Raw genomic sequence first — 13,103 nt, forward strand, 5'->3', positions numbered from 1 at the left:
TCAGGAAGGAGACCAGATATTGACTCCCTGTTTTGCCATTGAGGAATCTGAGGCACAGAGAAGTGAAGTGACTTGCTCAAGGTCACACAGCAGACAAGTAGTGGAGCCAGGATTAGAACCTAGGCTCCCAGGCCTGTGCTTTATCCACTAGGCCATGCTGCTTCCCAACTATTCCTGTTTGAAGTTGGAGAACAATCTAAAATTCATTTGGTTATGCTCTGAGGTCAAAATTGGGTCTGAACTCTAGTAGCCCTAGACCTAACCCTGGCCCTCATCCTCATCCCCAACCTTAGTGCTAATGATGTGTTCTGATGATGGAGCTGGTAGACAGAAAGTTTTTGAATTTTGGAAATGTCAGTGAAAAGCAATGTAGCTTAGTGGAAAGAGCACAGGCCTTGGGGATGGGGGACCTGGGTTCTAATCTCAGCATAATAATAATAATTATTATTATTACTATTATAATAATGATATTTGTTAAGCACGGGGGTAGATAGAAGTTAATCAGGCCAGATACAGTCCCTTGTCCCACATGAGACTCACAATAATAATAAGAATAATTTTGGTATTTGTTAAGCGCTTACTATGTGCCAAGCACTGTTCTAAGCACTGAGGGGGGAGATACAAGGTAATCAGGTTGTCCAACATGGGGCTCACAGTCTTAATCCTCATTTTCCAGAAGAGGTAACTGAGGCACAGAGAAGTTAAGTGACTTGCCCAAAGTTACACAGCTGATAAGTGGCGGAGCTGGGATTAGAACCCAGGACCTCTGACTCCCAAGCCCGGGCTCTTTCCACTGAGCCACGCTAATCTAAGTAGGCGGGAGAACGGGTTTGAATACCCACTTTGCAGATGAGGGAGCTGAGGCACAGATAATTAAGTGACTTACCTAAGGTCTCATAGCAGGTACACAGTGGTCCCTTGATTTCCAATCCCACGCTCTTTCCATTAATACATTCTGTTTCATTACTTGCTTGCTATGTGACCTTGGGCAAGCCATTTGTCTTCTCTGTTTCTCAGTTTCCTCATCTGTAAAATAGAGGTTAAGACTGTGAGCACCATATGGGGTAGAAACTATGACGTATCAGGTTGTATCTACCCCAGTGCTTAGTACAGTGCTTGACACATTGTAAGCACTAAACAAATACCACAGTTATTATTGTTGTTATTAGTCCCTGTTCTATATGGAGCTTTCAATCTATGGGGGAGCGACACATACCGGATCTTTGCATGTTGGTTGGGTTTATCAATCTATAGATAGATAAAGTCAGTCAATTGTATTTATTGAGCACTTACTGTATGCAGAGCACTGTACGAAGCACTTGGGAGAGTATAATCTAACAATCATCATCATCATCAATCGTATTTATTGAGCGCTTACTATGTGCAGAGCACTGTACTAAGTGCTTGGGAAGTACAAATTGGCAACATATAGAGACAGTCCCTACCCAACAGTGGGCTCACAGTCTAAAAGGGGGAGACAGAGAACAAAAAACAAAACAATAAACAGACACATTCCCTGCCCACAATGAGCTTACAGTTTAGAGGGGGAGACAGACATTAATAGAAATAAACTACAGATATGTATGTAAGTATTGTGGGACTTGTCTTCAATCACAGAAGATGCATTTATTGGAATGTGAGTCCCCCTTAAGTCCCCTAAGCTGGGGGAGCCATTCCTCCCCCTCCTTCCCATGGGACCCAACGCCCCTGATTTTCTCTCTGATCTTCTAGGCCTCCGGCATGTCTCTGATGATCAGAAAACCCACAAGAATCCTAACCTGCGGGCTCAAGGACAAACCCTAACCCCCACAAAGAGTCACACCCCAAGCCCCACAAATCCCAGGCCCCCTCCTCAGCAAAACCATCCCCCTGTGTTGGTGCTGGAAGGCAAGAAATGGAGAGTGGTGAGTATCTCGAGGAAAGCTTTCGACCTGAGGAGGTGGCGCGGGGGCAGGAAGGACCGGCAGGGTGCCGGGGTCGGTACAGCCTGACGGGGTCACCCCCATAGCCAATCCTACCTCCCTCTCTCTGAGTCTGTAAAGTCCTAGCCGGGCTAGAGCAGAAGATCATGGGAGTTGGGCAGGGGAGCAGCCGCAGACTGTACCAGGACAGGATCCCCCTCGCCCCTGGTTTAGTTTCCCCCAGTCCTCCCCCGACCCCGGATCTATGCACCCAAGCTGTGCTTCAGGATTGGAAGGAGCAATCAATCAATCAATCGTATTTATTGAGCGCTTACTGTGTGCAGAACACTGTGCTAAGCGCTTGAGAAGCACAGGTTGGAAACATATAGAGACAGTCCCTACCCAACAGTGGGCTCACAGTCTAAAAGGGGGAGACAGTGAACAAAACCAAACATACTAACAAAATAAAATAAATAGAATAGATATGTACAAGTAAAATAGAGTAATAAATATGTACAAACATATATACATATATACAGGTGCTGTGGGGAAGGGAAGGAGGTAAGATGGGGGGGATGGAGAGGGGGACGAGGGGGAGAGGAAGGAAGGGGCTCAGTCTGGGAAGGCCTCCTGGAGGAGGTGAGCTCTCAGTGGAAAACCACTGGGCCGGCCGGCCGGAGCTGCCAGGTTGAATCCTCTGGGCGGACTGAGGGAGCAGAGGGCAAATAGCCTGTCAGCCATCATCAGCCACCAGGAGACAGCTGGCTCAGTCCGGCCTACACCCTACAGAAGGAAGGATTATGGGAGGATTGTTTCCAATGTCAACTGAACCCAGATCTCTACAGGGCCGAGGCCCTTCCCAATCGTAAGCCCTTCTGTCGGCTCGGGAAGTAGCTAGCAAAGTCCCGTTTAGAGAAGCAGAGAGGCCTAGTGAATAGAGTATAGGCCCGTGAGTCAGGGGACTTGGGTTCTATTCCTGACTCCACCACTTGTCTGCTGTGTGGTCTTCGGCAAGTCATTTCACTTCTCTAGAAGTTCAGTGACTTGACCAAGGTCAAGGTAGGTCCCCGGGCGGGGTTACTTATTGAGCACGGCCCGGGTTTAACCAGCCCCAAACCCCAGTAATCAATCCGCTAATCGATAATCTCATCATTAAGAGTACTTATTGAATGCCTGCTATGTGCAGAGCGCTACGCCAAGCGCCTGGGCTCAGCCCAGTAGTAGAGTAGCCCAAAATTGGGGGACCAGGGAGTTAGTAATAATAATTGGTAATAATATGTATGTATGTTTGTACATATTTATTACTCTGTTTTACTTGTACGTATTCTATTTATTTTCTTTTGTTAATATGTTTTGTTTTGTTCTCTGTCTCCCCCTTCTAGACTGTGAGCCCGCTGTTGGGTAGGGACTGTCTCTATATGTTGCCAACTTGTACTTCCCAAGTGCTTAGTACAGTGCTCTGCACACAGTAAGCGTTCAATAAATACGATTGATTGATTGATTGATTCTCTGGGACTCAGTTACTTCATCTATAAAATGGAGACTAGGATTGTGAGACCCAAGTGGGGCATGGACTGTGTCTAACTTGATTAACTTGTATCTACTCCTGGGGTTAGTACAGTGCCTGGAACATAATAAGCACTTAAAAAAATCATAAAAAAAATTGGGTGGGGGGGGGGGGATGCCAGGCTGCCTGAAATAGCCCCTAACTTCCTAAATCTCAAAAATTTAGGTCCTTGGTGATTATCCCCCAGCATGGACCCTCACCACCTTCTCAAACTCACTATGGAGACTTTATTATTATTTATTGCATTTGCTGAGTGAAAACTGCACAGTGCACTGAAGAAAGGTACAAGGATATTGAATCAGACACCGTCCCTGGCTTGCAAGAGACTTTCAAACTAAATGGGGATAGGAAAGACAGGCGTCAGATTGAAAAAAGCAAATTAACCAAGAGAAATCCAGTAAGAACTGCAGTTTGTTACTATAGACCTCCCCCCAGCTCCCCACCTGCAGCCGATCCTGGTGGGAAAGGGTGGCTTTAGTTATCCAGTGGCAGATCTCTAATCATGGCATAGTGGATAGAACATGGTCTAGACTGTGAGCCCGTTGTTGGGTAGGGACTGTCTTTATATGTTGCCAACTTGTCCTTCCCAAGCGCTTAGTACAGTGCTCTGCACACAGTGAGCACTCAATAAATACGATTGAATGGGCTGGAAGTCAGAAGGTCATGGGTTCTAATCCCAGCTTGTCTGCTCTGTGACCTTGGGCAAATCACTTCACTTCTCTCTGCCTCAGTTACCTCATTTGTAAAATGGGCTTAGAGACCGTGAGCTCCACGTGGGACAGGGACTGTGGCCTTCCCGATTTGCTTGTATCCACCCCAGCGCTTAATAGAGTGCCTGGCACATAGTAAGTGCTTACCAAATACGAAAATTATTATTATTATTATTAGTCTTCTGGGAATTCTGGACTTGTCCTGCTTTTTCCCTGCTCCTTTCCCCTCCTAGCCACAGGAGGGCCCCTGCAGCTCTGGGAAAAGAAGCAACGGGAATCCCAGCCTTGAGCTGGATTTCCATGCCAGTGTCGCTCCCTGCAGGACTGGCAATGTCCCCCTCTGGAGTCAGGCTAAAATGATGTTGGCTTTTCTAAAAATGACAATAATAACAGTGGTACTTGTTAAGCATTTACTGTGTGTTCTAAGGACTGGGGAAGATAAAAGATGATCAGGTTGGACATAGTCCCTGTTCCACACAGGGCTCGCAATCTCAGTAAGTGATGATAAGTCATTTGCCACAATAATAATAATAATAATGTTGGTATTTGTTAAGCACTTAATATGTGCAAAGCACTGTTCTAAGCGCTGGGGTAGATACAAGGTAATCAGGTTGTCCCATGAGGGGCTAACAGTCTTCATCCCCATTTTACAGATGAGGGAACTGAGGCCCAGAGAAGTGAAGTGACTTGCCCAAAGTCACACAGCTGACAAGTGGCAGAGCTGGGATTTGAACCCACGGCCTCTGACTCCAAAGCCCGTGCTCTTTCCACTGAGCCACGCTGCTTCCCCAGCGTAATAGTAATTAGCTTTAGTAATTTGCCATAGTAATTTGCTTTAGTAATTTACAGGTGGGAAAGGAAATGGCTCTGTCAGAGAGACCAATCAATCAATCAATCAGTCGTATTTATTGAGCGCTTACTGTGTGCAGAGCACTGTACTAAGTGCTTGGGAAGTACAAGTTGGCAACATATAGAGACAGTCCCTACCCAACAGTGGGCTCACAGTCTAAAAGGGGGAGACAGAGAACAAAACCAAACATACTAACAAAATAAAATGAATAGAATAGATAGATAAATAGAATAAATAGAATAGATAGAATAGACCACAGTGCAAAGGATCGTGGGAACCTCTGCGGGGGATTCTTTTTATTATCTGTACCCTGTGTTTCTCTTCTTCTCAGGAGTATCAAGAAGACAAAAACGACCTTGTGATCTCAGACACAGAGCTGAAGCAAGTGGCTTACATTTTCCAGTGCAATAAGTCGACCCTTCAACTGAAAGGAAAGATTAATTCCATTACAATCGGTAAGGTGGTGTGTGGGTTTTTTTATTAGATTTTGAGCTGGATTTCCCCCTCCCCACCCCTGCACCCAGCTGCAGCTCTGGAATGGCTTATCCGAATGCCTCTCTGTTCCAGAAGGGACCCCCAACTCAGGAGATGATGAAATCTGGGGTGGGCTGCCTCCAAGCCATGATCAGGATTCTGGCCCTACGAGAAGCAGTGTGGCCTAATGGATAGAGCATGGGCTTGGAGGCCAGAAAGACCTAGGTTCTAATCTTGGCTCCACCATTTGTCTGCTGTCTGACCTTGGGCAAGACAATTAACTTTTCTGGGCCTCAGTTCCCTCAACTGGAAAAGGGGGATTAAGACTGTGAGCTCCACATGGGACATGGACTGTCTCCAACGTGATTGGTTTGTACCTAACCCAGCGCTTAGTACAGTGCTTGGCACATAGTGCCTTAACACATGTCATTTTAAAAAAAAGTCTCATGGGCAAAATCTTGGAGACTGCTGTCCCGGTGGTGACGGTTTCACTGTCAGCATGGACAAATCACCCATCTCCTGGTAAGCATTGTGGCCTAATGGATAGAACACAGACCCGGGAGTCAGAAGGATCTGGGTTCTAATCAATCAATCAATCAATCAATCGTATTTATTGAGCGCTTACTATGTGCAGAGCACTGTACTAAGCGCTTGGGAAGTACAAATTGGCATCACATAGAGACAGTCCCTACCCAACAGTGGGCTCACAGTCTAAAAGGGGGAGACAGAGAACAGAACCAAACATACCAACAAAATAAAATAAGTAGGATAGAAATGTACAAGTAAAATAAATAAATAAATAGATAAATAGAGTAATAATCCAGCTCCATCACTTGTCTGCTATGTGACTTTTAGCAAGTCATTTCATTTCTTAGTTATCTCATCTGTAAATTGGAGAAAAAAAACTGTGTGCCTCATGAGGGACTGGAACTGCATTCAACCCGATTGTCTGAATTTACCCCAGTGCTTAGAACACTGCCTGGCACATAGTAAGTGCTTAGAAAATACCATTTTTTAAAAAAGACCCTAAGTATGAGAACAGTGAGGAGGGGCAGAATCCCCATCACCAACACACACCTCAAAATTCATCGGCCTACTTGTTCCAATTTCATGGATGCAATTGCATAGTGTGTGTTTTTGTTTGCTTTCTTAGACAACTGCAAGAAGTTTGGCCTCGTGTTTGATAATGTTGTTGGCATTGTGGAAATCATCAATTGCAAGGATATTCAAATCCAGGTGAGCACCAACCCCAGGGAGAAAGATTGGCAGAGTTCCGTGTGAGCGGAAGGTAAAAATGTCCATCCTGCCAACTGTTGCTGATCAAACATTTGACTCCACCAGAGTCTCGAGGCAGAAAAAGCTCAGTTTCTCACTGGACTTCTCTCATCTGCAGTTGTGAGGGTGGTCTATCTCACATTATGGCACTGTCCCACAGTTCTCTTCCTCCTCCTTCCCAAGAGACTCAAGTTGTCTTCAATAACTCATTTATCATCACAGAGGGTTTTTGTTGGGTTTTTTTTTTTTTGGTAAAAATGTTTTTAACTGAACTGGAATTCTGTAAGGAGCATAGACCTGAGAGTTAGAGGACCTGGGTTCTAATCCCGGCTCTGCTACTTATCTGCTCTGAGACCCTAGGCAAGTCACGTAATTTCTCAGTTCCCTCATCTGCAAAATGGAGATTCAGTACCTCTTCTTAGACTGTGAGTCCCATGCGGGACCTGATGATTTGTATCTACCCCAACGCTTAGTACTTAGTAAGCACTGGGGTAGATTCATGATTATCAGATCCCACATGGGGCTCAGAGTCCAAGTAGGAGGGAGAACGGGCATTTTGCACATGAGGGAACTGAGGCACCGAGAAGGGAAATGATTTGACCAATGTCGCACATCAGACAAATGGTGAAACTGGGATTAGAACCCAGGTCCTCTGATGCTCAGGACCATGCTTTAGTGCCCAGGACCAGGACCACTAGGCTTCCCTGCTTCTCAACTAAAGTTCTAGATATATGTTCTATGGTGGGGATTAAATACCCAAGGGTTGAGGGGGTGAGGAAGTACTGCAGTTGGTGAAGGGATAAAGGGTGGGGAGATGGGTAATGAATCAGGGAGGACTTCCTGGAGAAGATGGGATTTCAGAAGGATGGTGTGAGCAGTGGTCCATTAGATAGAAAGGTCCTTGTGGTCAGGTCTATTAATTATTATACTCTCCCAACTGCCTAATATAGTGCTCTGCCCAGAGTAAGTGCTCAATAAATACTATTGATTGATTAAACTGATGAGGCTGTATTTATCAGCTACATATTATCGTGGGAACTGAGCGTTTTGGGTTTTTTTTTCTCCTCCAGGTTATGGGGAGAGTGCCAACCATTTCAATTAATAAAACAGAAGGCTGTCACATCTACCTCAGCGAAGAATCTTTAGGTTGTGAGTTTGTGAGCGCCAAGTCATCTGAAATGAACATACTCATCCCTCAGGATGGTGATTATGTAAGTGTATTTTCAAAGAGTGACAAGGCTTTTCTTGCCTTCCCTCTTCATCGATGGTATTTTGTGCACATCAGAGTAATCAGTTGTTCAGCTAAGAGCTAAAGTAACATAATTCCTCCCACGTGCCAAGCAGGGATTGCCATATTCTTTTCCAGCCAGCACAGCTGCTATCAACACTGCATGAATCATTTGAGCTCTCCCTTAGAGGAGCAGCATAGCCTAATGGAAAGAGCACAGGCCTAGGAGTCAGAGGACCTGAGTTCTAATCCCGGCTCCACCACTGCTGGGCGACTTTGGGCAACTTCTCTAGTCTTCAGTTTCCTCATCTGTAAAATGGGGATTCAATACCTGTTCATCCTCTCCCTAAGACTGTGAGCCCCTCGAGGGACAAGGATTGTGTCCATCCTGATTAACTTGTATCTACCCCAGCGCTTAGTACACAGTAAGCACTTGACAGCAGCAGCAGCATTTCAAAGTACTTAACGCAAAAGTCATTCCAGTTTCTGCAGGAGAGATGGGAGAGGTAAAATGGCTGATCTCTAGATTTAAACTCACTGTGAGCTGGGAATGTGTCTGTTAGATTGTTGTTCTCCCAAGCGCTTAGTACAGTGTTCTGCACACAGTAAGCGTTCAACAAATACGATTGGCTGGCTGACTGACCGATTTAGGGGTGATCTTGGGATTAAGGGACTGAGTTGAAAGTAGAATTCAGACAGGTCCTGCTTTAAAAGAGTTGTCTTCTATTGAGGAATCATTTCCACAAGGCCAACTTTCTCTTCCAATAAAACCGACGGACACAACTTGGTGTTAAATAAGCATATCGTATAGCTCTAGCTAACATATTCATTCAGGTCATTCCCTCAGCTAGGCAGGTATAGTGTACGATGCCAGCTTGTACTTCCCAAGCGCTTAGTACAGTGCTCTGCACAGAGTAAATGCTCAATAAATACGATTGATTGATTGATTCCCAAGTGCTTAGTCCAGTGCTCTGCACAGAGCAAGCACTCAATAAACACCATTGACTTATTGATTGGAGACAGAGCCTCTGTGGAAATATCCTAAAGAACCCCACTGTATCTGATCTACCTAGTGATAGCTTTTTCTTCCAAACTATCAAGAGGAAACAAAATCATCTGGAGTTTTCAACAGGGAAAATCCACTTTGTGAGCCCTGTGTGGGACAGGGATTGTATCTGCCCCAGTGCTTAGGACGGTGATTGGCACATAGAAAGCACTTAACAAATATGATTATCATCTCTAGACAGCAAGCTCACTTTGGGCTGGGAACATCTCTACCAACTCCGTTGTTACTGACTCTCCCAACCGCTTAGAACGGTGTTCTGCACACAGAAATCGCTCAGTAAATACCATTGATTAATTGATCATCATCAGTAGTCTCTATCAGATCATGCCCGCAGTCTCAGAGTCAACATTGACGGATCAAAGGTGGAATCTTCAGAACCACTTTTTTCCCTAAGTGATGAATTATCGTGGGATTTTTGCCCTCAATCCGCACCCAAACCCCTCCAAATTTGCATTTTTATGGTATTTGTTAAGTGCCTACTGTGTGCCAGCTAATCAGGTTGGACACAGTCCTTTTCCTCCATGCAGGTCACAGTTTCCATCTCCATTTTACAGATGAGGTAACTGAGGCACAGAGTGATGTGCCTAAGGTCACACAGCAGACAAGTGGCAGAGTTGGGATTAGAACTCAGGTCCCTCCAACTCCCAGGCCCGTGCTGTATCCGCTACGCCACGTTGCTTTGCATCGAGCTGCAAACCCTGTTGTGAGGTGGAGATGCTTCCTGATGAAAATTCCCACTCAGAAGGAAATTCCTGTGTCCGTGTCTGTCTGAGGCTCTTGAAGATGGGTGTTCTCCCTGGAAAATTCTTCCACTGGGACTTGGCAGCTTAGAGTTTGCCCTAGTTACTCTGATTAAATCCAGAGGAGTCACGAATGTCAGGGTAGCTTTTTTTAAGGAGTAAGTATAATGCCAGGACTCCTTGTTCTCAACATCTTTGCTTAATTCCTGCCAAGCTCTCCTGTTGGGGTCCCCACCATCAAGGTTCCTTTTTCAAGTCTTCTCTTGCCAGAGAACGGACCCAGTTGGGATACTCAAAGAGCTTTATAATTCACCCTCTGACTTACGGCCCCAATGCCTAATTCAAGAGGATTGCACTGAAATGTCCATTTTAAATCACCAGCAATAACAGTAATTGTGGTGTTTTCTGAGTACTTAATATGTGCCAAGCACTTAGAAGCAGCGTGGCCTAGTAGAAAGAGCAGGGGCTTGGGAGTCAGAAGGACCTGGGTTCTAAATCTGACCCCACCACTTGTCTGCTGTGTGCCCTTGGGTGAGTCACTTGACTTCTCTGTGCTTCAGCTTTCTCATCTGTAAAACGAGGACTGGATACCTATTTTCTCTCCCCCTTTGACTGTGACTGAGCCCATGGGGGACAGGGATGGATGTCAGAGCCGATTATCCCGTATCCTGTATGCACATTGTAAGCACTTTTTATGGTGTTTAAGGGCTTATTGTGTACCAGTCACTGTACTAAGCATGTGATAGATACAACCTAATCAGGTTGGACGCAGTCCCTGTCCCCCATGGGGCTCACAGTCTTAATCCCCATTTTCCGGATGAGGTAACTGAGACACAGAGAGGTGAAGTGACTTGCCCAGTGTCACACAGGAGACAAACGACAGATTAGAACTCAAATCCTTCCGACTCCCATGTGCATATGCTCTACCCACCATAAGGCACGCTGCTTCTCGCTGAACAAATAGTCAATCGTATATACCGAGCGCTTACTGTGTACAGAGCACTGTACTAAGATCATGGGAAAGTACGATATAACACTAAAACAGACACATCTCCTGCCCTCCAGGAGCTTACCATCTAGAGCAAATACCACAGTTGTTGTTAGTATGAGGAAATAAAGGTTTAGGTCTGGCAACTCATACCTGTACTAAGCACCTTTCGCTACTTGGACCAGTAATGAGAGCCCTTGTGTGGGATTAATGGACTTTGTGTGGCATCCAAATGGCCCAGGAGGGTTGGTGCCATTATCCTCTGGGGTCCCAGTTTGCCCGAGTCAGGAAGGCTTTGTCCAGGGAGGGTCTCACTAATAGCCCTGTGCCTGTTTCCCTAAGAAAGCCTCCGTTTACTCAACCAGTGCTGTTGTTTGCCTTTTACCAGAAAGAATTTCCTGTTCCTGAACAGTTCAAGACAGCGTGGGATGGAACCAAGTTGGTCACCGAACCTGCAGAAATTGTGGGGTAGCCCCCTTTGCCCCCCACCTCAGCCCTGCCCCCATGGAAAAAGAACAGCATTTAAAGAACAAGCACCAGCTGGGTAGTATTTGGACTTTAAGAAACCGCTCCACACCCCAAGGAGCAAGGGTTTTCTGGCCCGCTCCATCGAGCGTTTTGAAATCCATTTCCTCTCAATTTGCTTCCTTTTATAGTTTTGATTCTACATCATGCCATGTGAGTAGAAGATAGATATATATATATTTTTTAGAATCCACTCCTCTCCCATGGCTGGCTTTCACCCAGCAACGAAGAAGCCAGAATAATGCATGATTCAGTCATGTTTGGTTGCATTCCTTCGTTTCTGCTAGCTGAAAGAAAAAGAGAGAACTCGATGTTTATTTTACCTCTTTAGTTAGTTTATATATGAGGCAGTGAAACTGTCGCCCTGGAAAGTGTGGCTATTGATTGTTTGAACATTTCCTCTCTTGTAGCGAGAATACCAGTTTCAGCCGCATATCTGCCGGTGGAAAATAAAAGCCGTGCTATTCTCATCTTTACTATGTAGGAAAAGCCTGCCTTTATACTTCACTGTTTTGTCTTTAAACTGTTTGATTAGGAAACTCAAATTGGGTGGGCTTTTCTAGAAAATAATTTCAATAGAAAATATTATAGAACATCACTTGAAGGTTTAGATTATGTTTAGGGGGAGTTTCATTTATTTACCATATCTAAACGCTCTATGAATTAAAGTAGGATTGTCTTATTTGGTACCCATTAATTATTAGATGCCTTGAAAATGACATTTTGGAAAGATTTTCATGCTGCTGATTAGATTTGCTTGAAGAATTATTCTGCATTTCTTCAAAATCACGCACAAAAGGCCATACACTTTTCTTCCAAATTTCCTCTCACAACTAAAGAAATTATTTCTTTAGGCCTGAACTAGACAAGGTGATATACATTTCAACACTGAGACTCAATACTGAAAATCTGCAAACATCTTGGCTCACATGCAGTTTTGAGGCAATGAAATCACGATGTTCTGCTTTCAGAAACTAAAGCAAATATACTTTCTGCCCCAAAGTACAAACTAAAGCTTTTTAAATATCATCACAATCTAAGCCAAACAACCACAATCCGTGATCATCTAACAAAGTTTTACTAACTAATGTGTTGTCTCTATGTTGTGGCTTTAGTACGTACTATTTTTCAACAGTAGATCTGTTCTGAAATAAAAATGAAACTATACTTGTGTAAATGCAGGTACTGTACTTTTATTCATTTTTTTTTTCAAGGAATCAGGTTGGGAAAATGAGGAAAAGTCCCCATTTTCCAGTCACTTGACTTTTCTGTGCCTCAGTTCCCTCATCTGTAAAATGGGGAAAAAATGCCTGTTCTCCCTTTCACTTAGACTGTGAGCCCTGTGTAGAATAAAAACTGGATCTGATCTGATTGTGTTGTGCTTATCGCAGTGATTGGCACACAGTGAGCACTTAATATCATCATTATTATTATTATGAATAATATCATTATCACTATTATTGTTCTCATCCAAATCAGGACGCTTTCTGGAATGGGACTAGAAGTAGAACGAAGATCCCAGAACGCCAGAAGCTCTTCGGACCACTTTTCATGCCTTCAGTGACCTCTCTCTTGGTTGTAGAGTCCAGGATAGAACAACTCAAATATTGGGTAACAAAACCTGGTGAATTCAGTTCTTCCAAGAATCACAAAACACTTTTTGCCGTGGTGGTATGTCTTTAAGGCTCAGAAAGCGGGAGGAAATAACCTGTTCAAGCCCATGCCTAGGATGGAGAAACTTCAAAGAGCCAAAAAAAAAAAAAGATCCCCAATTAATGA

At 44.5% G+C, this 13,103-nt stretch overlaps 1 protein-coding gene across 1 annotated transcript in view; it reads left to right on the forward strand.

The window, feature by feature from the left end:
- The window catches only part of CAP2 (cyclase associated actin cytoskeleton regulatory protein 2), a 64,304-nt gene extending 51,715 nt beyond the window's left edge, over nucleotides 1-12,589 (forward strand). Inside the window, exons 11-15 of the mRNA XM_038770727.1 lie at nucleotides 1,732-1,904; nucleotides 5,360-5,483; nucleotides 6,656-6,738; nucleotides 7,848-7,988; nucleotides 11,188-12,589. Of these exons, the coding sequence (XP_038626655.1) occupies nucleotides 1,732-1,904; nucleotides 5,360-5,483; nucleotides 6,656-6,738; nucleotides 7,848-7,988; nucleotides 11,188-11,271 (605 nt within the window). The 3' untranslated portion in view covers nucleotides 11,272-12,589. The remainder of the gene's footprint in view (nucleotides 1-1,731; nucleotides 1,905-5,359; nucleotides 5,484-6,655; nucleotides 6,739-7,847; nucleotides 7,989-11,187) is intronic.
- The last annotated feature ends 514 nt before the right edge of the window (nucleotides 12,590-13,103 follow it).

This window comes from Tachyglossus aculeatus, chromosome X2 (assembly GCF_015852505.1).
Source record: "Tachyglossus aculeatus isolate mTacAcu1 chromosome X2, mTacAcu1.pri, whole genome shotgun sequence".
NCBI lineage: Eukaryota > Metazoa > Chordata > Mammalia > Monotremata > Tachyglossidae > Tachyglossus > Tachyglossus aculeatus.